The sequence below is a fragment of the Raphanus sativus genome, chromosome 4 (assembly GCF_000801105.2).
Source record: "Raphanus sativus cultivar WK10039 chromosome 4, ASM80110v3, whole genome shotgun sequence".
Lineage (NCBI taxonomy): Eukaryota > Viridiplantae > Streptophyta > Magnoliopsida > Brassicales > Brassicaceae > Raphanus > Raphanus sativus.
The window spans coordinates 36,467,770-36,492,348 of NC_079514.1; the positions used below are offsets into that span (position 1 = coordinate 36,467,770).

The 24,579-nt window shown below is 32.7% G+C and overlaps 2 protein-coding genes and 2 long non-coding RNA genes across 4 annotated transcripts; 2 read left to right on the top strand and 2 right to left on the bottom strand.

Moving 5' to 3' along the window:
- Positions 1–1,176: 1,176 nt before the first annotated feature.
- Positions 1,177–7,219, bottom strand: LOC108853878 (glutamate receptor 2.7-like). The gene is made up of 5 exons (XM_057008502.1): positions 6,922–7,219; positions 3,115–4,427; positions 2,705–3,017; positions 1,975–2,369; positions 1,177–1,861 (listed from the first exon to the last, which is right to left on the bottom strand). The coding sequence occupies exons 1-5, from the start codon at positions 7,202–7,204 to the stop codon at positions 1,319–1,321; spliced, it is 2,847 nt and encodes a 948-aa protein (XP_056864482.1). The 5' UTR covers positions 7,205–7,219; the 3' UTR covers positions 1,177–1,318.
- Positions 7,220–8,890: 1,671 nt separating this feature from the next.
- On the top strand, positions 8,891–10,540 carry LOC108852394 (uncharacterized). Its single transcript, XR_008944072.1, has 2 exons — positions 8,891–10,156; positions 10,319–10,540. It is a non-coding gene; the product is annotated as an uncharacterized LOC108852394 (long non-coding RNA).
- Positions 10,541–12,004: 1,464 nt separating this feature from the next.
- On the bottom strand, positions 12,005–13,177 carry LOC130511513 (uncharacterized). Its single transcript, XR_008944993.1, has 2 exons — positions 12,681–13,177; positions 12,005–12,336 (listed from the first exon to the last, which is right to left on the bottom strand). It is a non-coding gene; the product is annotated as an uncharacterized LOC130511513 (long non-coding RNA).
- Positions 13,178–15,734: 2,557 nt separating this feature from the next.
- On the top strand, positions 15,735–16,612 carry LOC108850872 (uncharacterized). Its single transcript, XM_018624333.2, has one exon. The coding sequence runs from the start codon at positions 15,830–15,832 to the stop codon at positions 16,484–16,486; it is 657 nt and encodes a 218-aa protein (XP_018479835.2). The 5' UTR covers positions 15,735–15,829; the 3' UTR covers positions 16,487–16,612.
- Positions 16,613–24,579: the final 7,967 nt, after the last annotated feature.

Here is a 24,579-nt window from a genome sequence, read left to right on the forward strand (position 1 = left end):
CTGGAGCCAAGTCACTATTTACCAACTGTATAAAATTGATAAGTGTGAAATGGAATTTTGTAAAAGAAAATGAATTTGGACAGATCTAATATGGAATGGGTACATGCTATTTGGGGCATATATCACATGTTTTATCACCAATTTCCCTAGTTTTAATTATTTTCCTTAGAAAAAAAGAAAAAATTATATAATTGTTACCATACTACTGCAGGACAATGTAGTAGAACAAATTTTCGTTTTTTTCAACACGTGTTTGGGTATGTTATATAATCAAACACAATGTGGTGGCCGTCAGAGCACCACCACATCTTGTCCGTCAATAAGACATAGAGACGTTCAATGTGGGCAAATCCAAAACAAATAGTAATATTGTCAACATTTTTTTTTTCAAAACACTGAAAAAGACATCATTCCCAAAAGATCACCGCACATTTGATTTTGTATGGATATGGCGAATCTACATGTACGCTACGTAGGTCAAGGCTTTCACAATTGTGTAGACTTGACTCAAGTTATAGTAATGAAATGCATTTGGTCAGGTTTTTAATTCAAAAGGATAAGTGAAGGACGTCCAGTGGTTTACATCGACATTCTATCATCCATTTTCGATTATTTCGCATTGTCTTTTATTCCTAGATCGTCAAACTCTGCTGCAGATTTACTAGCTAAATCTTCCCTCTGTAATATTGGTTCCTCCACAGGATCACTTTCTTGTGACGTTTGATTTAATATAAGTTATGTTGTTGTGTTCCAAAAAAAAGGCTGAAAAGAATACTCCAATTCTAAGAGATAATTTGGTTACAAACTGATGTGCATATAACCTGTTTTTATTAGTTTTCTCTGTTCTCTCAAGCTTGTGACCTTACCACTGGGCCCCGTTAAATATGTTAAAAGAAAGCTATTTAAACCACCCACGTCCTTGAGGCTTGAACCATAGTCTCTTGAAGCTTTAGATACCATTGAAGCACTTCGTATTTCCAAATTTCTAATATGGTTTGGGTCTCGTACTACACAGATGTACGAGACTTCCTAGTCCTTCCAAAAAACAAGTTTGTACTTTTGCAAACATGATTTCAAATTAAGAGTATTTGAAATCATGATTTTAAATTAACTTTTGTAATATGGTTTGGGTCTTGTACTATAGAGCTAAGAGTATTATTAAAACATGATTTCAACTTAACTTTTGAAGGAAAGAATATTTGATTCCAAATATAGAACTCTTATTGACGTAAGTTTGTAAATAAATACACAATACAGGATTTTGCAATAGAAAAAAGAGTAGCAAACCTGTCATGCACTTTTGCAACTTCTCTCTATTTCACATTGAAGATTCATCATCTTCATTTTGTGCCGGTTGCAGGTTCAAAAGCTCTCCGCTTGGGTTGGCAGATACTCTTATTGGCGCAAACTCCCTATTTGGTGACGGACTTCGTGGATATGGTGTGCCCTGCACTGTTGAAGAGCTTGGAATGGCTTGCGTAATAGGCGAACTCACGTTATGAACGACACTGTTCTTGAAAGTATGCGACCTTGCGTCTTTTTCATCAAAGATTCTAAGTAAAAACATTGACTTTTTCCATAAGGAGGTTTCGGAGTCTTGAAATAGCTTTTGTCTATGTTCGTACAAAAAGTTGGCTATGAAGATGAGGAGTGCCAAGAGTGAAGCAAGGCCCGCGATTAGAAACAGACCCCAGAAGCTACAAAGGCTGAGATGGTGGGAGGAAAGAATAGTGTTTTGATCAGAACAATCACTCTGTTTCTTGAACCATTTGTCCTCAAAGTGTTGCATTTCATCGCCTTGAGTAACATTCAAGATTGCCCTTGAAACATCATCCGTTAGAGGTGAATTCCTGGAGAATACCTAAAGAAAAAAATAAATATTACAAACAATGAAAATACCTGAATATTCAAAATACAAAATTCTAATGCTATTTTGTAAATTTAATGTCAAGAGGAAATAATTAAGCAACTTACAAAGCCAAAACCAGCAGTCTTGAAGGTAGGTTCAACCATGGCATATCTGGAGCAATTTTGAGAGAGGATAACTTTAAGGTAGGCCACTTCGTCAAAAGAAGCTGCAATACTGCCATTGGAAAAAAGCTCCTTACATTCTTCATCGGAACCATAAGACTTAAGCTGAGATTCATGAAATCCTTGTTTCTTCAAAAGGTTAACCACGAAAGTGCCACGCTGAAAGCCTACGGATTTGTTATCTTTTATGAGATCTTTCCAATCTGTGACCTCTGGTTGGAACCGTTGTACAGTGAGGAAAGATGTGAGATTCGCTGTATAGCTCTGAATCAGCACAAGAACCACGAAGCACCAAACTGTCACTACAAACCTGGCTAAATTGCTAACCACCTTCTCGCCTATACGCACATGAACAAGTTGTACTATAACAGCAAATAGGAATATAATTTACTATATATAAGCAATATAGACTATTTTCACTCTGCCCATTTTTTTGGTAACCCTAAGTAGAAACTCATACTCAAAAGTTCAAAAATACATTCACTTTTTTTTTTGATAAAGGGCTTTCAAATTTAAATAACATAAATTATAGTTCATTTTTTTCTAACCCTTAGTATACCACTATGGTACGGCTTTAGTTCTCAATGCCAAATATTTTAGAAATGAAACCCTATAAACCACAATACTTATCATTAATTGTTGAATTCTTGATTATTGTTGTAACGTAACTTACGGTGGGCAAAATTCATAGTGGAGAAAGAGAACCAGAAACTTGTGCCGATCTGGTGGTGAGGTGGTCCACGAAAGTCGGTGTTGACTCTGTGCTCTAAAATCCACACGATAAACCCAATGAATACAAAGAAGCAACCAGTTGTGATCCATAGGTCATAGCTCCAAGGTTTAAGGAACACCCATGTGTTCTTGTTCGTGTTGTCTTTGAGCGGTACCATCATAGACACTCCAGACTCTGTGTACGGTAACGTGAAATCAACATAGGAAGACCTGTTTGCTATGATGGTTACATCTCCCACAACAGCATCCCACCTCTGGCTCAATTATTAATAATATGTTAGACATAATCACTATTTTCGTTTGTTACTTTTACGTACAAATAGGAGAGAGAGAGAGAGAGAGAGAGCTAACCCCTTTAAAGACTTGATACACCAAGTCGTCATAGTTCTCATCCGGAGAGTCGAAAGCATAATATTGAGGAATGACGGAGTAAGGCAACTTTTTAAGAGTAGCTTCAAAGACATCTATACAGTAACCGGTTGGGGTCATTGCGTTACTGATTGGATCTATATTTACCTTTACAAAGTTGAAGAAGCCTTTCTTCACTGGAACCCCCACTCTAAGCTTCTTTCCGCTCGATGTAACCTCCCATCCTTTTGGAACAACATTTGACTGTCCCGGCCATTCAACTGACCCGAACAATGTCGTTTGGTTCGATTTTGCATTCACGAGTCCATTTCTTGGTGTCCAGAATCCTATCGTTTTCTCTTTATTTCCAATAATATTGATGATCTCAAATGTGGATGACTGGAGCTGCATCTCAATGAGTTTAAACTCTCCCGCTAAACCCTTGAATCTAACATCTGAGAGTGCCTTTCGAAGACTTGGACCGTAGCGAGAGACCCCTAGGTTCCCAAGATCTGTCCTGTTATTTGAGGAGGAGCTAGGGTTAACATACCGCAAGTTCTTTGTTCTGGTTGTTCTTTCCACGGCCATGGCCAGTGCGGTGATCGAATCATATGCCCATATTGCGAAAACGTTCAACTCTGTATCATCATCCCCCATCAATGGATTCTCCTCGTAGAACTTTTTTTTCCATCTCAAAGTGAAATCTTTGAGCTCTTTCGATTCGGGGATATGACTCCTCACGCCCAACACCCCTTGCATATTCTCCAAGCTGCCACCGCCTTTAGATCTCATCAAGTTCATTATTCCATCAGTCAGTAACCAAACATATCCTTCCTCCATCATCCCGATCTCTCTAGCTTTCTCAAAAAAACGAAAACCAAGATTTGGTGACATGTGGACAACGTATACTCTTGTCGGCATCGTCATTAGCTTATAGAGCTCCTTGAGAATCTGATCATCATTAGCCTTCTGAGGGATCAAACTTCTATAGACTACAAAAGCTTGCACGTCTTGTAAAGCATCAGCCAGGTAAGGTACTATTCCTTCTCCAAATTCGTTGTCCTCGTTAATGGTGATGACGTTTCTCCAGCCGAACGATTTGACAATGGCTGCAACGGCTTTGACCTGGGATGAGTCGTCGACAGTGGCTCGGACGAAGTATGGGCTGTTGATGGATGTCAGAAGAGGGCTTGTTGCAGAGAATGTGATGGCCGGTACTTTAGATTCGTCGGCTAGTCTGATCACAAACTCTGCTTGCATAGAGGTTCTTGGTCCAATGATGGCACTCACTTGCTCGTTCTTGATTAGGTCCAAGGCTGCTTGCAACACAAGCAAACACGAAGAATAAGAAAAATATGAATTTAAATTTGTAATAGTTGTTGGATAACAGTTGAATACTTGACTAGACAGTGTTACAAAAAAAAAAGAAAAAAAACTTGACCAGACAATAATTGCTTTCACATTCTTCTTCGACTATCTATTTGTCTGCCGTCACCCACACTTCCAAGCTAAGCAAGAAAATAAAGACTTTGTCTAATACATCTATGTAGACCACATAAGAGTTTTACACTTGGATTTTGAATTTGAATAGTCAATCGAATGTTTGATATCTATTTCGATAAACCATGTTCACATAAATCGCATCTTTTGTTTTTTGAAAATATAAATCGCATCTTGTTTCATACGTTTAAAAGACCAAGTCCTGACAATATATATATGTAACACATAAAAGAAAAATTATATATATAGGTCTTAGTTGATGACAGTTGTTCCAAAAAAAAGAAAGGTTTTAATTGGTGACTATATATACCAAGCATGTAGAGGGTATATTTATTTGAATAATTGATCCATGGGCCATGGCCTATAAATATAACGGTATATTTTTTTTTGCACTGAATATAACGGTACATTTAGCTCAGTATTTTGTAACAAACGCAAAAGTTTAGTTATATTGTATTGATTTTTTTAACCGAACTTTACAACCGACAATTTTAATCGCTTTACATAGGACAAGACTTAGGGGGTGTTATTGGATTATGTATTTATAAAAAGTTATATAGATTTAGATTTTCTAATGATTCTAGTGTTATTCAATTATGACTTTTCAAAACTATATCAAAATCTGATGTTATTAGTTTATGAATTTGAAATAAGTTGTCATGAGTTTTTAAAAGTCTGGAGTTATTGGATTTGTTATTTTACCAAATCAACAAAAATCTTGTGTTATTCAAAAAAAATGAAAATAACTGTTTTTTCATGACTTAAAAGTCTGTTGTTATTCATTTGTGATTCTACATATTTTTCTTCACAAAATTTGTTTAGCAAAGGTTCACCCCCTATGGTGAACCTTTAAATTCACCACACCATTTATGACCAATAAAAATTACATGTAGATAATTAAATAAAACATATTAAATTTATTTTAAAATAGTTAAAAAAGAATAATGACAATTCTAAACCACAAATCTTAATTTTTAAACCCTAAATAGTAATTTCTAAATCTAAATCCTATACCCTAAATCAAAATTCTATACCTTAAACCCAAATCCTAGATCCTAAATCCAAATCCTAGATCCTAAACTCAAACCAAAATTCTAAACCATAAACCCAAACCATAAATCTTAAATCTAAACCAAGTACCCTAAACCCAAATCGTAGACCCTAAACCCAAACCTTATACCCTAAACCCAAATTCTATACCCTAAACCCAAATCGTAAACCCTAAACCCAAACCGTATATCCTAAACCCGAATCCTATACCTTAAATCCAAACCGTAAACGCTAAAATTTAAATTTAAATTTAGGGTTTACGGTTTAGGTTTAAGATTTAGGATTTGGGTTTAGGGTATACGGTTTGGGTTTAGGGTCTAGGATTTGGATTTAGGGTATTAGATTTAGATTTAAGGTTTATGGTTTGGGTTTAGGGTCTAAGATTTGGGTTTAAGGTATAGGATTTTGGTTTAGGGTATAGAGTTTGGATTTAGAAATTAGTATTTAAGGTTTAAAAATTAAGATTTGTGGTTTAGAATTGACATTATTTTTTTTAAACTATTTTAAAATAAATTTATAATATTTTATTTAATTATCTACATGTCATTTTCATTGGTTATAAATAGTGTGGTGAATTTAAAGGTTCACCATAGGGGGTGAACCTAAGTCTTGTCCCTTTACATATATCACCGTTGTCGGATTTGTCTGCTGCAATCAAAACTCCTCATCTGTCTTTTAGTAAATGTAATCAACCAAAACAATTCAATAATAAGCTTGTTTTAATAAAACCTTTTAGTAAAATTGCAACTAACTTTTTTTTTACATATTGTACTCCCTCCGTTTCATATTAAGTGTCGTTTTAGAGAATTTTTTTCGTTGCAAAATAAGTGTCGTTTTAGAGTTTCAGTGCAAAATTTATTAACTTTATTCTCCATTCTATTTTTCTATTGGTTGAATTGTATCGGTAATGATGTTTTTATATTGAAAATATGCAAAATTAAATGTTTTCTTAATCCGTGTGCACAAGTCTAAAACGACACTTATAATGAAACAGAGAGAGTAGTAAATATGTATGATTATTTTACCAGAAATTCATCAATTCTTAACATCAAACAATGAAATAAGGCAATGATTACACATTCAGTATTCCATTTACAATTATTATAAGAATGACTACCCTTATAAATCTGCAGCAACAGTAAAGTTGCTACCAAAAGAATTTTATGTTTTAAATATTCTGTCAGGCTTAAGTTTAGCCCTTAATTCTGAAGTAGAAACTAATAATAAATCGGACAAGCAAAAGACAAAGAAGAAAAGAACCTGCAGCTGAAGCTTGAACAACATTTTCCAAAGAATCTCTAACGTGAACCACAAGTCGTGTGTTGTAATGAGCACGGTGCTTGTAGAAATTGGACAACGATAGATTAATGGAAGTGAGGCAGATCTTAGAAAAGGGAGTTTGGAGATCAAGCACTACTCCTACTTTGATTTCATTTGTTTGTTTTTTTCCTAAACCAACCTCCACTAACACAATAATCCAAACGAACAGAACAAAATAACCCAGAAAGATATTTTTATTTTTTACAAGGTTCAGCATCTTCATCCAAAGATTGAGGAACTTTATGTGATTCTTTAACTTCCCCTTATATTGTTGGATATATAAATAGGATTCAAAATCCAAGTAGAAGGAAAGTGACATATGTTAAGGTCTACTTTCAGAGAGGGAAGGAAGATCACGGAAAATTCAACAAAAAAAAAACAAACTTCTTGGACATTGTTAAATAATGAAAAATGCAAAATTCAATGTTGTTTTGCGAATATTTAAAATTTTATATCTAGGAAGAGTTCATACAATTTTGTAATATTTAAAACAGCTTTTAAGAGAATTGGTTATGCAATTTTTGAAGTAAAATGGAAAACTAAACCTAAAATATCTTAAATTTAAACCGTGATTTACAACCTAACATAACCAACGACGGGGTCAATGTGAGACAGGGGGGAGAGGAGATAACGGATAGAAGTCAAGTCAATATAATTGCTTAGTGACAGAATGAAAATATGCGACCAGGCTAAAGAACGTGGCTATAAATTTTTTTTCAAAAGGCTTGGTAGTCTTTTATATAACGACCCATTTCTCTTCTTTCTTTTTCTAGACAACAACGACCCATTTGTCTTTGCTACATAAAATAACTGCAAAATGGAAACTTCTGTGCCGAATCCAAACTTTCACTATTTGGTATTTACATACGGATTGAACCTTTCAATAAAAAGATGCATTTTTTACCTTTTCAATGTAACTATTTAATGAAAAATTGTTAACTTCAAAAAATTAAATAGTTCTTATTGAATTTCTATTGGTTAAAAGTTATGGGAAATTGTTATTCACAAAAATAATGCATTTACAATCAAATTTAATGTGTTTTTCTTAATATATTTGAAAATTTTAGGTTATGTATCTTTTTGATATATAGGGAGTATTATTTAAGATATGCTATCTTAGGGCTCGGCAAAAAAACCAAACCCAAAGAAGCGAACCGAATCTGATCTGAAAAAGTAGTACCAAATCCAAACCGAAATTGTTTAAATATCCGAACGGATTCAAATTTTTGGTATTTAAAGAACCGAAACCAAACCCTATCCGAACCAAAATATTTCGGGTACCTGAATATATCCGAAATAATTAATATACTTATATTTTTAGATTTAGTGTATACTAAAAATCATCCAAAATATACATGATACTTTTAAAATTTCTAGAATACTTGAAAATATAATCAGATAGTCAAAAGTACATGTCTAAATAGTTAAAATATACTCAAAACACCACAAATATTTAAAATAGTTATTGATTCTCTATCCAAATATTCAAATCAAACCAATTTATATGTTAAGTTTTGGTATTTTAACACAAGTTATTCAAATTTATACGTAATATATTATTTTGTTTATACATTTTGTGAAGTTTAAAGCATATAATGAATTTTAAAATTTTTAAAATAATTTAAATGGGTTATCCAAACCTGAACCAAACCTGCAAGGATCCGAATCGAACCAAAATTTATAAATACCCGAATGGGACTAAAATTTTGACCCCGAAACCCGAATAGATCTGAACCGAACCCGAATGAGTACCCAAATGTCCACCCTTATGCTATCTTTAGAGATTAAATGCTGAGTCTAAATAAATTCTAGTGAATAAATCTAACAAACTTTTGTAAATAGATTTTTTCATAATGTTTCTTATTTAATAGTATAGATATCTATATATATAAAGAAGGGTTGGTTCCCTCTTGCTGACACATCAGCATCCAGCACAACAATTCACAGTCTGAGCGTCTACCACGTGTCCCGTCTCCTTAATACGCTGCGGTTCATTAACTTGAAAATTTCAGTTGTTTGGGCATATTTCGTAACAAGTCTATTCTGAAGTGTTTTGGGCTGAAAAATCAGATGGCCCAATAGAATGACTCTTGATGCAGAGAAATAAAGCTTTAGTGTTCGTTTCTGGTCTTCGACGGCGCCTCTTGATCTTTATCTTCATTCCAATCTCCGAAACGGTCCGAGTTAAAACTTTTTCGTGTTTAATCCTATTAATTCAATCAACCACGATGAGGTATTGAATGCGTGGTTAACATCCGTGAGTCGGTGTATTTGCAAGTATAAATAGGACTCTGATTCTGAGTTTCTCAAAGAGAAAGATGTTAAGGGAGGATCTTGCTGCGCCACGGCACTCATCAAAGACGGGAATCTCGGTGTCCAATTCCGGCGATTGCCGTGCTGTTTTGAGCGTTGGAGGACTCGCGGAGGCACTGACTTCTGACCACCGCCCTTCTAGAGAGGATGAGCGGTACAGAATTGAAAGCTCGGTAATAATTCCTCTCTATAAACACCTGATGTTCCTACAATCGATCCCAAGGAAGGTAACTACTGGTACTCTTTAACAGTTCCTACAAACGATTTTTTTTTTCATTTTGCTGTAGTGGTTGATGGTAAGCAAATTTGAAGGCCAACCATTGTAGCTCCACCGTTGAAGAACTCTTTCTTCCTTCTCTCTTTCATGGTTCTGTTTATTGAAACTATATCATCTTCATTACTGAGCTGGGAAGCTGTGTGTTCTTCTGTCGACGCGTCAATAGTTTAGAATTTCTAAGATCTTTTAAAGGAATCCTTTTGAATAAAGCCTAAACCTTTGCTTATATTGTTGAACATGATGAATGGTTCCTAAAGGTATTTTCTGTTGCTATTATTGTTGTTATCTCTCAAGTCTTTCTGTATAAAAATGGACTTCACATAGGGAAAATAATGTTGTTATAAGATGAGAACATGATAGTGTAAATTTGGTTTCACCAGTTGACTTCACCATTCTGTTCTTCCTGTACAAGCTCTATGCTATCAACTGGTCCCACTATTTTCATTTGGTTTCAGTCTCAATTCGTTCATTCATTGCAAGAATTCGGAGTAGTATATGTTCAAAGCACCTACAGTTACAGCCAAAATGGTTCTTCCTCTCTGTATGGTTTCATACTCAACCGGCACTGGCCTCTCAATTTGTCATGTGAGTCTCATTACCCAAGCATCTTCATGTATTATTAGGTTAACCTTACTGTCTTGAAACTCTTATGAGTCAACTAGAACATTTTGGTAAATAATTAAAGATAAGTTAAAATTTCTTGATTTGATTTTTAAGCTATGTTTCTCTATCCTTTTTGGCTTACAGAACAGCTCTGTGGTAAAAATGCATCCATTTTCCGCAATGTGTGATTGGCAAGTTTGGCATACCCGCAATTTTGATCACTCCATGAGCTCTTCTTCTTCTTTACTAAGCTAGAACTAAAAATTAGTATGATGTGTGAAGAAACTAAAATTTTTGTGTATAACATCTTCCATATGCTAAATTATCTTATTTGCTAAAACTGAGAAATGACAGGATTAACTAAAAGTCATACTCCCATCAAATTGATATGTGATTTAAGGTTTACTTATTCAGCCGCCTTAAAACATTTTACTTAATATTTTTTACTTCAGTTTGCATCATAGCCGACTTATTTTTCCACCATTGTTCGTCTTGCACGGCAAAGGGTTTCACTTTCAAAATATCCACACCAAGGGAGTCCTTTCACAAACCAGTGGACATGTAAAACCGAAATGTTATCTTTCATGCCTAGATGTCTTTCTTTAATTGTAATTCTAAAGTCTCTAAATAAGTAAATATTCATTTCTGATTAATAATTGTTTTTTAATTGCCAATGTCCACGTCTCTTAAAAATGTCTATTTTTAAACAAAAAAGGTTCGTATAGACGTGAAAGAGTAAAAAAGTGAATTTCTTATAGGAGTTTTTAACACTATAAGTCACTTTTCAACATTTTATTACTTGTTAGGACACTTTATACTACTGGGACAGTTTTTTGTGCTAAAAAGACTAAACTGTCCTCAACTTAAACATTTTCTTGTTGTTCCACGTGAGTTTGAAGTTAAATTTAGTTTGTGTTTTTTCTCACGTTAGATCTCATCTTCTCTCTCTATTCTTCTGGTCTGAACAAACAATAAAGCTATGTTTCTCTCCATGGGTCAATCCTTCTGTGTCCTGGATCTTATATCCTAAACGTGAAAAGAGACAGTTAATTTATGACAGCGGAAAATATATGGCCGGGATCGGAGTTTCTTCAAAATTCCGTTTCGAAACTCTTTTTCTGGGTGGATCGGTTCACAGTCAGCACCCAATACCTTCCCCTCCAATCATAAGTTGCATAATTTCTACCTACAAAACACCGATTAAAGTTTGATCCTTCTGAGAAACTCTTTGTTCTTTGTGAGTTATCCATCTCATCTCATCTGAAAGCAAGTGAACCAAATTTTTTTGGAACTTATGTTTGAACATTTATTTAAAAATCAAAGTCTTGATTCAGTTGAGCTGTGACTATATAAATGTATTTTTTCACCAATAATTTTTTTTATTACAAATCAGATAATTTAGTTCTGAATTTTGTTTTAACTCCACATAACTGAAGAGTATGGAATCATAGGTTACTAATTTTGTTTGAAGATGAGCCTGGGAAACAAGTGAAGATGAGCCTCTGAAAGGTGAATGGGTGGGCTACACACAGAGTTGTGACCATTTACTTATCGAAAATGTATACATATGTACACATATCAATCGGTATACGTGTACATTGTTGTAATTTAATGCACATGTACGCCACTATTAACGCAGTCCACAAAATTCTTTACTTGAATAAAAGTCATTCTTACTGCGGTTCGGTTTTGCTGTTCAGTTCACTTAAATGATTAATCTTTTTAATGACTGAAGATGAGAAGTGGCGTCTATGTGTACGATATGCTGGAGTGTCCACAAGATATGGGCATACATGTGGACATTTTAATGACTAGAGATTCACAGATCTATAACCCCAACGCCATGCGTTTATGTACCGTTCTGAGTTTAGTGATGTACAACACTATGATATTGATGTACATATGACCACCTCTGTACACTGTGATATTGATGTACACATGGATACTATACAACTGACACATTTCAAAAAGGTTACAAAGGTGGCTAGTAAATAACTCTTAAAAGACATTGCATCTCAAACTTGCCTTGTCCTAACAATTTTGTCTCAGAGAAGTCATTGGTGGCTCTAGCTAGCTCTTCTTATGTGAAAGTTCTTTGGAGAAGCATAGCAAAAGCCATGGAAAGAGTGGGAAAAGTACTAGACAATCTGAGTAGTCGGATCCTGCTCATGAAAAGTACTAGACAATCTGAGTAGCTGAAAAACACAAAAACATTCTAAATCTTAAAATAAGATTTTCAATTTTGGAAAAAGATTGAAACTTTGTAACCAAGGTTTTTGAATTGGTCTGATTTTCTTTTTAAAACCTCATAGTCATCTATATGTTTGAAGAACCAAATATTCATCATTCCTAATTTCCTAGAATACTCCATATAAATTGATTTTCAAATCCAAAACATGATACTAGAATGAAACACCTCTCTAAAATTGATATCCTTCTCAAATCCCAGTGTAAATGAAGAATCTATGACTGAAACCTCAATTTTACCCAATCCAAAAGTATGTACCTTTCAAGATCCGTCGTTCCCCATCGGATATTGCAAATGAGACCACTTTCCATGTCTGAACCTTGAAAACTTCACATCCCTTGCACACCAGATCTCCAATAATCAAAGCAAACCAAACGGGAATATCCCCCTTTCCTTTATAGATAAAACTCATCATGCTGGGAAATTCCCAGAAAAACTCTCCATCTTTGTCCCAAACACCTCTTTTCCAAAAAATCCTTTGATACGAATCCATCTCCAATTCCGTCGAAATCCATCCCCTCGTTGATTCTAGTTAAGAGAATCACAAAGATCCTCCCGATCGATTCAATCTTCACCGTGATTAAAAGATCTCATTTTTTATCGCCGCCTAGGGTTAGAGAGCGTTTTTTAAATCTGATATCAATATATTGATATCCACTCAAAATCTTGTGACAGAAAAAAAATGTAAATACAAAATCAATTTAGAAAGAAGGAGGATATCATGGTAATTTTATCTTCCTCTATATGTGTAAAGAGTCGATGAAAGTGTCTTGGTAGACTAAAGTGACCTATAGTGATATTACTAAGATGAAAAGTGACCTTGTATGTAATTCTTTCTTCTTATAGAGGTTCAACAAAAAGTCCTGAAGGCCTGAACTAAAAACGCTATAGAACAAAATTAATAAAAACTGAACATTTTAATCCTAATTGAATAATAAAATATTATTTTAACTAAAACAAATATTTTAAATGATTTTGCAATTGTGTTATCAAAAACACTTTAGAATGTTTGGGTGTAAAAAACAAAAATAACATTTATTTTTTGTTAGAAATTACAAAATTATTCGGCAATTAACAAAGTATAATAGACTTAATAGTCCATATTTCCTACTATGAAACAACACCGCCGTGGGGAGGTTAAGTTAAAAAAAAATATGTAAGATTTAACTGTAAGAACCGAATCATGCAACTCATGGTAAAGGGGAGTTGTGAGTATGAGGTTAAGTCATAAAATAAACGTAATGAAATGCGAGAGTCATGTAGGAGAATAATCAAGCAGACTGATATGTTCGTTTGAAAGTTTGTAAAGTTTATTCGTTTACAAAAAAAAAAAAAGTTTGTAAAGTTTATTTGCCAGGTTATTTTTGTATGAATGATTTTTGGTGTCCATATTATTATATTATTTTTTTTGGACTAAATGCATTGTTTTTCAAATAGAAAAATGTCAAAGTACATATAATACATTATCATAAAACATCCAAAGACCATTATAATATATAATTTTAACCACATTACATAATTAGTTATACTTTTTAATAACTATTTTATTTAAGAAAATAAAAATATTATGCAAATACGATTATATATATATATTGGAAAATATAGATGATACAAATAAATCAAAATATATGTAGGACAAGTTTTAAGAAAAAAATTCAAAAGATAAATGCTAAAAATACGAAATTATTGGTTATAAAGCCAAAGTAAAATTTAACAATTTTACTATACAATAAATAACTTCAAATTAAACAAATAAATCAACAATTCTACACCATTAAAATAAAACAGAAATAAACTTCAAATAAATAATCTTATTAATCGTAAGAAAAAAATAAGTTAATTTTAATGAAAATAAAACTAAATAAAAAACAACAATCAATAAAATAACGATTCATACTAATATAGAACAAAAAAATTAAAATTAAAAAAATTAAATAAAAATCAAAAATATTTACTTAATTATTTAAATTATTTTCAAATCATCATCCCGTCCATAGGAGAGTTGAACAACTACGATCTGTGGATTACGACCAAAATTCTTTAATAACTGCAGGCTACTGAGTTTCTATGCAAAGCCAAGATCGCTTCAATAGAAACTACAAACGGCTGGTGTTACATCTCCTGTGCTAAATGTTCAAAGAAGCTCCAGCATGGGAATTCTTCGTTCACATGCCCCACATGTTTTAATTCCAGTGCTGTTGAGTCGTCAGGTTCTATTCACACATATATAAGATAGATTAAAGTGTCCAGTAACCATGTTAGTGGGTTTAGTTTCGGCTCTAATATATAATATTTCATTAGAACATGTTCTGTTTCCGAGCCATGGGGAGCGGTATATCACAACGGCTCTGTATAGTTCCATCCACAAAGAGGTTCAAGAGATGAGCCATTAGTAGCAGATATAAGAAAAGCCCTTGAAGCAGAGTGTAAACTACAAGTCTCTCTGCAACATGGAAAATGTTTTGGGATAACTTTACAAGCCTAAGCCTATACATGTTTCGGGAAGACCATGCAGGGTTTGGGAGATAAGTAAAACAGTTTTTTTTTCCAAAGATTTTGTGATTTATATAAAACTTGCTTATTAAAAAAACAGGCTTTTGTTTTTAGTACCAACTATTTGTGATAAGAAACACAATCGCCAAGCATCGTGTTGATCTACTGGTGGAGGCGGGTGAAGATAAATCTGTCTTTACACACCACACAAAGACCACATGGTTGAAACATGTAGACTCATAGTTGGTGAAGGGTTCAGAATAATATGTATACATTCTGCACCCATTACTTCGACTAAATCATGGAAGCAGAGATTCTATAATCCTTCATGGTGGAACACATAAATCAAGTTATTGAAACAACATCTACACAATACACATGTCCTACCTTTGTTCTTATATTGATACACACCATTAACTATAACCGTTTAAATTAATTTATAATTCACATTCCGCCCGTAGGGCGGACCAATCCTAGTATATTATAAATAAACAACCAACCCTAGTTGTTTCATCAGTTAATTTTTTTTTTTGCATATCAGAATAATTAAATCTCCTAAACCCTTTGAGTTTCCAGTACAATAATCCCAAAGTACAAATATTTTTACTAACCATCGGTTTCTTTTATAATGAAAAAGGAAACAACTAATTATTATCGATCGGTTTAACCAAAAGAAACGAAATAAGGAAATAACGATCAATAATGATCAAATTTTACAAAAAAAAAAAAGGAAATTAGAAGAACTTTGCAAAAATAAGGAAAATAAAGACCTAGTTTTGCAACATCGCTCTCTCTATATATAACTCGCTCGTTCACCGAGGATCTCAATCTCAAAGTCTTTTTCTCTCCAAAAGACCTAGTTTTTCGGGATTATTTAGGGTTTACTGTCCTTTGAATCTTCTTCTTCTATTGCCATGGAAATAGAAGAAACTAATATAATTGAAGTTGAAACGAAGGTGATGAATCTAGAGCTAGACATGGAGTCTAAGAACATTCTCTCAATCCGTGTACGCAATCTGATTAAAGATTTTACCGAAGACGAAAGTGGAACGGTAACACATATAAGAGAACGTTACATCCCCTTGGAGACACATGGCATCACGCCAAGTCATATCTGTGATCTCCTTCGTGGCCAGCAAGTTAATGAATCTCAGCACATAGGTGAAAAACTCGCAAACGAAATCAATCGTTCACTTACTAATGACAAAACTCTTCGAGAGCCTGTCTTCGTGAGCGTCTATGTTGAACTCGTCAAAGAGAGGCGTTTGTTGGTTCTGCAGAGATTGGTGGAAGAACATAGAGTGGATTTTAAAGGAGATAAAGAAACTCAGTGTTCAATTTGCATCGAGGATTTGTCCGAGAAGAGTCAACAAAGCATCATTGAGATTCCCAACTGTTTGCATATGTTTCATCAAAACTGTCTTTCCGAGTGGCTTCGTCGGAAAAACTCGTGTCCGTTGTGCCGGAGATCCGTACGACCTAGGAATTGGATCAAGAAACAGAAACTCGAAAACTTTACAGCTTCAGGGGTTCGGATTCGATTTATTGACACTCATCCTTATACTAATTAATTCTTATAAGATGAAATTGCTTATAAGTATCATGAATTATTGGCTGACTTACTGAAGGTGTAATTCATTATGTAATCAGATCACAATTAGATTTTTTTTTTTAAATGAAAGGATTGTGATGATTAATCCTTAGCAATTCCAACATCGTTGGACCAATCTTGAAAGTAAGGTAATATACAAATAACTCGTTATATTACACATAGAAAACTCAAGTTGAAGATCACAAGAGTGTCAGATGGACTGGATCTCATCTTCACGTTCTCTCCTCTTCCACCGTTATCCTCTTTTTCGTATGGCATGAACTGTTTTTTCGTTTCTTCATCTTGATTTCAAAAACGCTTCTTTTAACTCCTAAAAGACTGATGATCGTTTCTTCACTCTCATGGTGAGCTACACTAAGATCATCAGTCTCTGAGAAGTCTAAACTCATGGCGTCAAGAACATACAACAATCAAAGCATAAAATCTATTCTTCAGTCCAACTCTCTATTTATAGATCGTCTTCTTCCTTTTTAATCAGGTTTACTGTTTCAACGGCAAAACATCTCATCCAGTTAGAGTATCTCGTCCACTCTATGTCCCTGTCCACATCAGCTTCCTCACTTGCCACGTCTTTAGATAGATATTAGGTATCTATCAACTAGTAACGGAGAACACCCTTTAAAATGCTCCAGCCGTTAATGGACCCATATGACAATCATATGCGAACTGATCGACCCTTTCTTTCAAGAAGGAGCCAAAAAAGAGGATACTATCTGTAAGGCATTTTAACACTTCCAGGATTTATTAATTTGCTTGATGCCCGAAGTCTATATGAGATGGCTAAAGGGCAGCCAACTAAACAAGTATAAAACCTGAATGAGTGGAAGACAATCCCAGTCATAGAGTAGAAAACAGGACAGGATGCCATATTCCAAATCATTGTCGATTTACTCTTACTTTGATCTCATCAATGCTCCACCCACCAGATCAGTGTTTATTTAAGGTCTGACTGGTTTTCTTGCTACCACCCACAAACACAGCTTTTGCGGTTAATAACGGTTGACAGCATTTTAAAACAATCATATCAATCGCTACAAATCGATTCAAACTGTTCCAAATCTCTTAAAATTAAAACCTGGTTCTAGTTACCGTTTGCGGTTGCGACTGGATAAAAAAATATAAATATATTTTTTAAAAATATTTTAAAATTTAAAATTAAAAAATGGAAATATTATACTCCCTCCATTTCATATTAAGTGTCGTTTTAGAAAAAAAATTTCGTTGCAAAATAAGTGTCGTTTTAGAGTTTCAATGCAAAATTTATTAACTTTATTCTCCATTCTATTTTTCTATTGGTTGAATTGTATCGGTAATGATGTTTTTATATTGAAAATATGCAAAATTAAATGCTTTCTTAATCCGTGTGCACAAGTCTAAAACGACACTTATAATGAAACAGAGGGAGTAAAAAATATATACACATCTAATATATTAATTTAAATTCACAAATAGTATCATACTCCCTCTGTTTTTTAAAGATGTATGTTTTGGTGTTTTCACACATATTAAGAAAACACGTTAACTATACATCATTTTTAGAAATTATCAAATTCCAATGAATTTTAACCAATAGTCTTTCAATAAATTCAATCAATTTTATTGAAATTTGCAATTTTTGTATAAGAAACATAAAAAAATACATCTTTGTGAAACAATTTATTTTTTTAAAACATCTATCTTTAAAAAACAGAGGGAGTAATTTTTTTATAAAAACTTTAAACTAACTATTCATTAGAATTTGTTAAAAAATAATATACATACATATATAAAGACATACACATATATAAAACGAAACAAAATATTCTTTTAAAAGTTTTAATATAAATCTTAAAAAAATATATTAAAATTATAACTTCAACTAATTAAAAAAAAAATAAACATAATATTATTTTAATCATATTATATTAATAATTATAATATTTTACACAATAGTATGTTTTATATTTCTATAATGTTGTAATATGTTTATATTGGAAATATATTATTAAATCGCTGTAATATTTCATAATCAACCAGTCACAAATATCCCGCAAACGCAATAATTTTTAAATGTTATGTCTGTCATACAAAATGCTACATAATGTTCGAAATTGTAACCATTCGCATCTACAAACTTTCGCAACCACAACCGCTGCATTTGAATCAGTGAGAACTTAAAAACATGTTTAGAGGCTGGTGTATAATTAGATACAGTTATGAAATTATCAGTTTCAAAAGAGGCATTTTAATAATATATCAGGATATTATGAGGGTAAAAGATAAAAGTGACTCTCTTTAATAAAATAGATTTTTTCACCGCAGTGTTTGCACGTATTGCCATTTGGATCCATAGAATTAATATCACCTCGACATTTTTTTAAATACGTCACCACCAACATTTAAACTCGTAAAACTGTTCTACTTTGTTTTCTTTCTTCATTTTGATTCAAAAATCACTTACCAAAATTACATGTAAAACAGCATTTAGTGTATATTTTCAAATCTCCACAATTTTGTTTTGAGTTTAAAATGGTTTTATAGGCATTTTATTTTTCTAGGTTCGGATATACTTATTAACAAACAATTTTTTTAAAACGTGCACGCTATGCTATGTAGAATGTGAGTTGCTTCTGCACCTGTTACTTTAAAGGTCTCTGAATTGTCGTGAAAGATCCATCAAAAGAAGATTTTATGTGAACTCAATACTCCCATGTCACCTTCAGATTGGTCATTTCTTTCAAATTTCACAATAACCAAATGGATGATGTAACAAGTACAAGAACAAAATCCCACATAAAGACTCTTACATGACGTTGACAAAAAAAATAAAAACTCTTACATGTTTAGTGGAAGTTGATTCTTTAAGTAAATTCTGAATTAAGGGTTTGAAAACAAAACTTTGACATATGCATTCTATTTCTACTCATAAATGAAGTGAAAATGGTGGGGGTTCGCCTTAAGAGATACGACCCACCAGCCGACCTGACCATGTCCTCCTCTCCTACTCAGCTTACACATGTTTCCATGTGGCGTTACCATTTCTTCTATTTTTTTTTTTTTTTTTTTTTGCAAAAGACCATTTCTTCTATTTCACTTTACATTTTACGTCCTACATTGTCGTACAAAATAATAAGTTAGTAAATTTTTTTTACATCTCAGTTGTAAATCTTATACCAAAGATATAGTATCATGCATGCTTTAATAATTTAACTCCAACATCTAAATGCATATCCTTATTAATTTGGAGTATCTCGGGTCAATAGATATGATCACACAAATCTCCAAATAAAATCGAGTATTTGAATAAAGCCTAAAACTATAATTATATATTCACGTGACTACAAGGTGAAATATAATGAGATATCTTTAAATATGGCTTGTTTAACTCCTCAGAATTCACCTACCACTAACCACCATCTTATGGTTAAAAAAACATCTTCTTAGAGCATTTTCGACAAACTATTAAACACTCAAATTTTAATATTTTTTGGTTCTCTAACAAATTCTCAAAATCTTAAATTTTAACTGGTTCTAAATAACAAAATCTCAAATTTAAGGTTTTACTATTCAAAACCTTAAATATAAGATTTTACAATTTAAATATTAAAATATTATTATTTTCATTTTAATATCTATAATTATAATTATGTATTATAATTATGTAACTTACATATAATTTTGCTAATATCATTTTGTATCATTTTAATTATATTCATTTAAAAATTCAAATATATCTTTACATATATACTAGTAGTAGTACATAAAATATACAAATATATTAAAATTAAAACCATAATTAATATAAATTAAAATTATGTAAAATATAAATTAATATTACGTAAAATATAATTATTATATATATGCAGTGAGCCATTTTGTAAGTTTTATTCTCTAGTTTTTTTTTTTTTGAAAAAAGTTTTATTCTCTAGTTGATGCAAGATATATATAGATGAGTTCTAAATATTATGTTTTACATATGAATATGTTTTATTATGTATATATTCAAATTTAATATTTACTAGATTTTGACCCGCACGCCCGTGCGGGTGTATATTTTTATAAAATATGTTATTTTTCATGTCAACATTAGAATTGAGCAAAAATCCGAATCCAAAAAATTAATCTGATCCCGATCCAAAAAAGTACCAAACCCGGATCAAAATTGATTTAATATCAAAATTTTGGTATTTAGAGAATTAAAACCGAATATGATCTATACCAAAGTATTTTCAGATACCTGAATGTATTCGAAATAGATTTATATACTGATAATATATATATATATATATATATATATATATATATATATATATATTATTTTTTAGATTTAATGTATATAAAAACTTTCAGAATATATATAGTAGTTGGTTTAAATAATTGAAAATATCTACAAATAGTCAAATATAAATATCTAAAAAGTTAAAGTATACTCAAATCACCAAAAATATTTAAAATAATTATTGATTGCCTATCCAAATATTTAAATGAAACCAATTTATATGTTAAGTTCATGTATTCTGATAAATGTTATTCAAATTTATATGTAATATATTATTTTGTTTATATATTTTGAGAAATTTAAAATATATAATAAATTTTAAAATAACTTAATGAGTTATCCGAACCCGAACAAACACGCAAAGATCCAAATCATATAAACAATCAACGTTGCCGTATATAATTTTATTTTTAGTTTAATCTGAAAATAAAAGACTGTCAATATGATTTGTTGTTTTTATTTTGTGGTTATCTGGAACTGGCTCATTCCAGAAAAAGGTTATCTGGAGCTGATTAATTAATAAAAAGTTCATGTTACACCTAGAATAAGGATTCCGTACAAACACTTATAAACGTAGATGAGTTTTAAAGCAAGGTGATATTACCCTTATCCTAAACATGAAATTATTTTCACCAAAATGAAAATCCTGATAGCATATCTGACCCTGATTATAACAAAGTGATATATTTCCAATTTCCTAATTCTGGCGTATTTGCTATGTGAATAAGAAAAAACAATGTGACTAAAAGAATGATAAACAAAGCTTCAGTATGTCTGCTAAAGTATATAGACGGCTCTTAGAATTTAGGTTAAGAGGATAGAGATGACGAGTAGCTACAGCTAAGGTATTTTTATGTTCTGTTTTTGAAAAGAAAAAAACTGTATCGTATGAATATATCATATATGTATGCTAATCAAATTCTAATTATTTGTTAAAATCTCAAGCGCAGAATATGGAAACTAATTAGTGATGTTTGCTTAATTGTAGTCAATTTTCAAGGAATATCTTGGGAGGCAAGATTAGAGAGTAAGAACCTTCTACAAATATACCTTGAAAGAAAAAATAAATGATAAGAATAAGGTAATATTCCATTGTTAAGATTGCAAGAGCTATATACGGAAACAACTTTTCTATAGAGATTTTAGATTTGATTATGTTTCCATATCTCAATGAGTATCATTAAACACGCAAGATTAAGTTACATCGGTTTTATTTCGAGATAAAAAAGTAAGGCAAGTCAAATTTAAGTCTTTGGTTTAGTAATTAGATAAAATGAGTTTTATTATTCTAGTGGCATTTCATTGTAATTATTGAGCAAAACTAAGGGTTAAATACTATTTGTACTTCAGTTTTAATAGATTAGATAACTAGTTATTATTAACATTCAGGATTAATATGTAATTATTTTAAGACGTGTGTAATCGAACCAATTATAAAACTTACACCTTTCTAGGGGTTCGTCTACGCTTTTCTCTTAACAAAATAACTAAACGTATACTCCACCTATGTTTAATGCTAATAATAATAATAAAGTTTAGTGATCATTATGTGGATCCAAGATGGAATCTAAGATCCATGATGAATATTGAACTTTGTCTTCATTAAAGAATAACAAAAGAAACTGAGTTTTACCAAAAAAAAAACAAAAGAAACAGATTTATGTATAAAGACTGATTTAAATTGTTTTATTTGCGTGGTGTACAAAAAACTATTGAACCTCAATATTAAAATACCTTTTTAACTCATAATCAATTTGCATTAGCAAACTTGTTTCTCATACAAAGATCTATCAGCCTCTGCATAACTTTTTAACCACATTGGTACTACAAAATATAATTTAGAAATATTAGACATAAATGTAAAAGTTTTTTTGCTATTCTATTAGTTGCTTTGTTACCTTCTCTCAGATAGTACTGCATTTTCCAGTTTTTGAATTTGTGACAATTATCGGTGAATCACCTCGATCATAGACTTCAGTATATGCCACACTTCTTCTTCTCCATTCACCATTCTGGTAAGGGTTAGAGAGTCCGATTCAAACTTTACATTCTTGTACTGGAAGGACCCAATCACACTCACTGTCCATTTAATCGCTTCTGCTTCTATGCTGGATCCCAACCTTGTCACTGCTTTACACCTGCCCATATCACCTGCCCCTTCTCATTTCTGCTTAACCACCTGACTCCTTTGTTATTTCTTGTCTGATGCCATGATCCATTTGTGTTACACTTCGGCCAGTTTGTGTCATGGGGCTTCCAAACAGCTTGATGTTTACTATGATAGGATTTTTACTTCCTCTTTTCTGAGCCTCAATAGATTTTTCCTGTTTCATGTTCTTTCATTCCCCTACATCTTTATTGGCTTTCCTTATTATATATACCCATTGTTTCATAGTCTCTACCCTTAAACATGAATTCATTTATATTTTTCGTAGTCTCCAAAACATCCAAGGGACTAAATCTGCTTGTATATCATCTCTTGGATACTCTTTTTGCATGTTCAATACATGGAAGATGTTTGAGTATAAAGAATTGGACTGCGTACCTCTGGTTCTGGGATTGGTGACAGGGCCCAAACGGTTCTAGCCAAAGACTTTGATATGTATCTCTTGTTCATGTAGCCTGCCACTGGGAGAGAGTTGTTTATACATTCCACATGAAATGATGTACCTTAGGGCTTGTATCCGTGTTCCACTCCAATTGATAGAGGCTACCGAGGCTTGGTTGATCTTCTACCTGCTCGTTTTGTCCCTTTGTTGACGATGTTAACATGTACCCTATAACCTTACTTGACAGTGTGGTGTCCAGTTTTTGTATAGTCCCAAATGTACACATGTCTACTTCTTAATCTTACTGGACGGACCTGCTCTATTAAACTTCTCTCTTATGCAGGAAAGTACTGTTCTAGGACCTCTCTGTTCCACTCCCTTCCTTGATTGATGAGCAGGTCACTTAACTCTCATGTCATGAGGAACTCCATTGTTGGTTACATCGTGTCTCTATCTCGTCACATGAACCTTCCTTGCTGGTTTCTTCTGTATCCATTGAACCTGCCATACCTTGGTTTCTTCTCCACTTCCTATTAACTTCCTAGCCCCTTGCTTGATGAGTTTCTGCGCCGCATGGATACTCCTCCAGGCATAGGATAGTCTTAGACCACAAACCAATTTTAAGTGGATCAGATTTTGCATAGTACTGCTCTTGTAAATTCTTATTAATAGAAAGTCTTGATTATGCATCATTTTCCATAATTGCTTACCTATTAAGACCAAGTTAAAAAATTTGATATCTCTGAAGCCCAAACCTCCTAATGCTTTTGCTTTAGACAATTGCTCCTAACTTTTCTAATGGATTTCTCTTGTTTCTCTTTTGCTTCTCCACCAAAAATTTGATATTATTGAGACTATCTTCCTACAGTTTGTTTTTGGCAGAAGAAAACATGATCTAGTGTATGTTGGGAGAGCTAGTATAACTGTCTTGAGAAGTATTTCTTTTCCTGCTGGAGAGAGGAACCTAGTATGCCATCCTTGAACCTTCTCGCTCATCTTCTCTTCTAGGTAACTCAGAATAGACACTTTTGAGCCACCAAAAGTTTCAGGAAGACCTACGTATATTCCTTCTCCACCTTCTTGCTTGATACCCAATTTGGATTTATGCCTTTATTTAGCTCTTGTGGGATATTTTTGTCAAAATAGATGCTGGATTTTTGGTAATTTATCCTCTATCCCGAAGCTATGTTGTAGTTCTTCGGGATCTGCACTAGATGATCCAGTTTGTCTTAATTTCATTTGCAG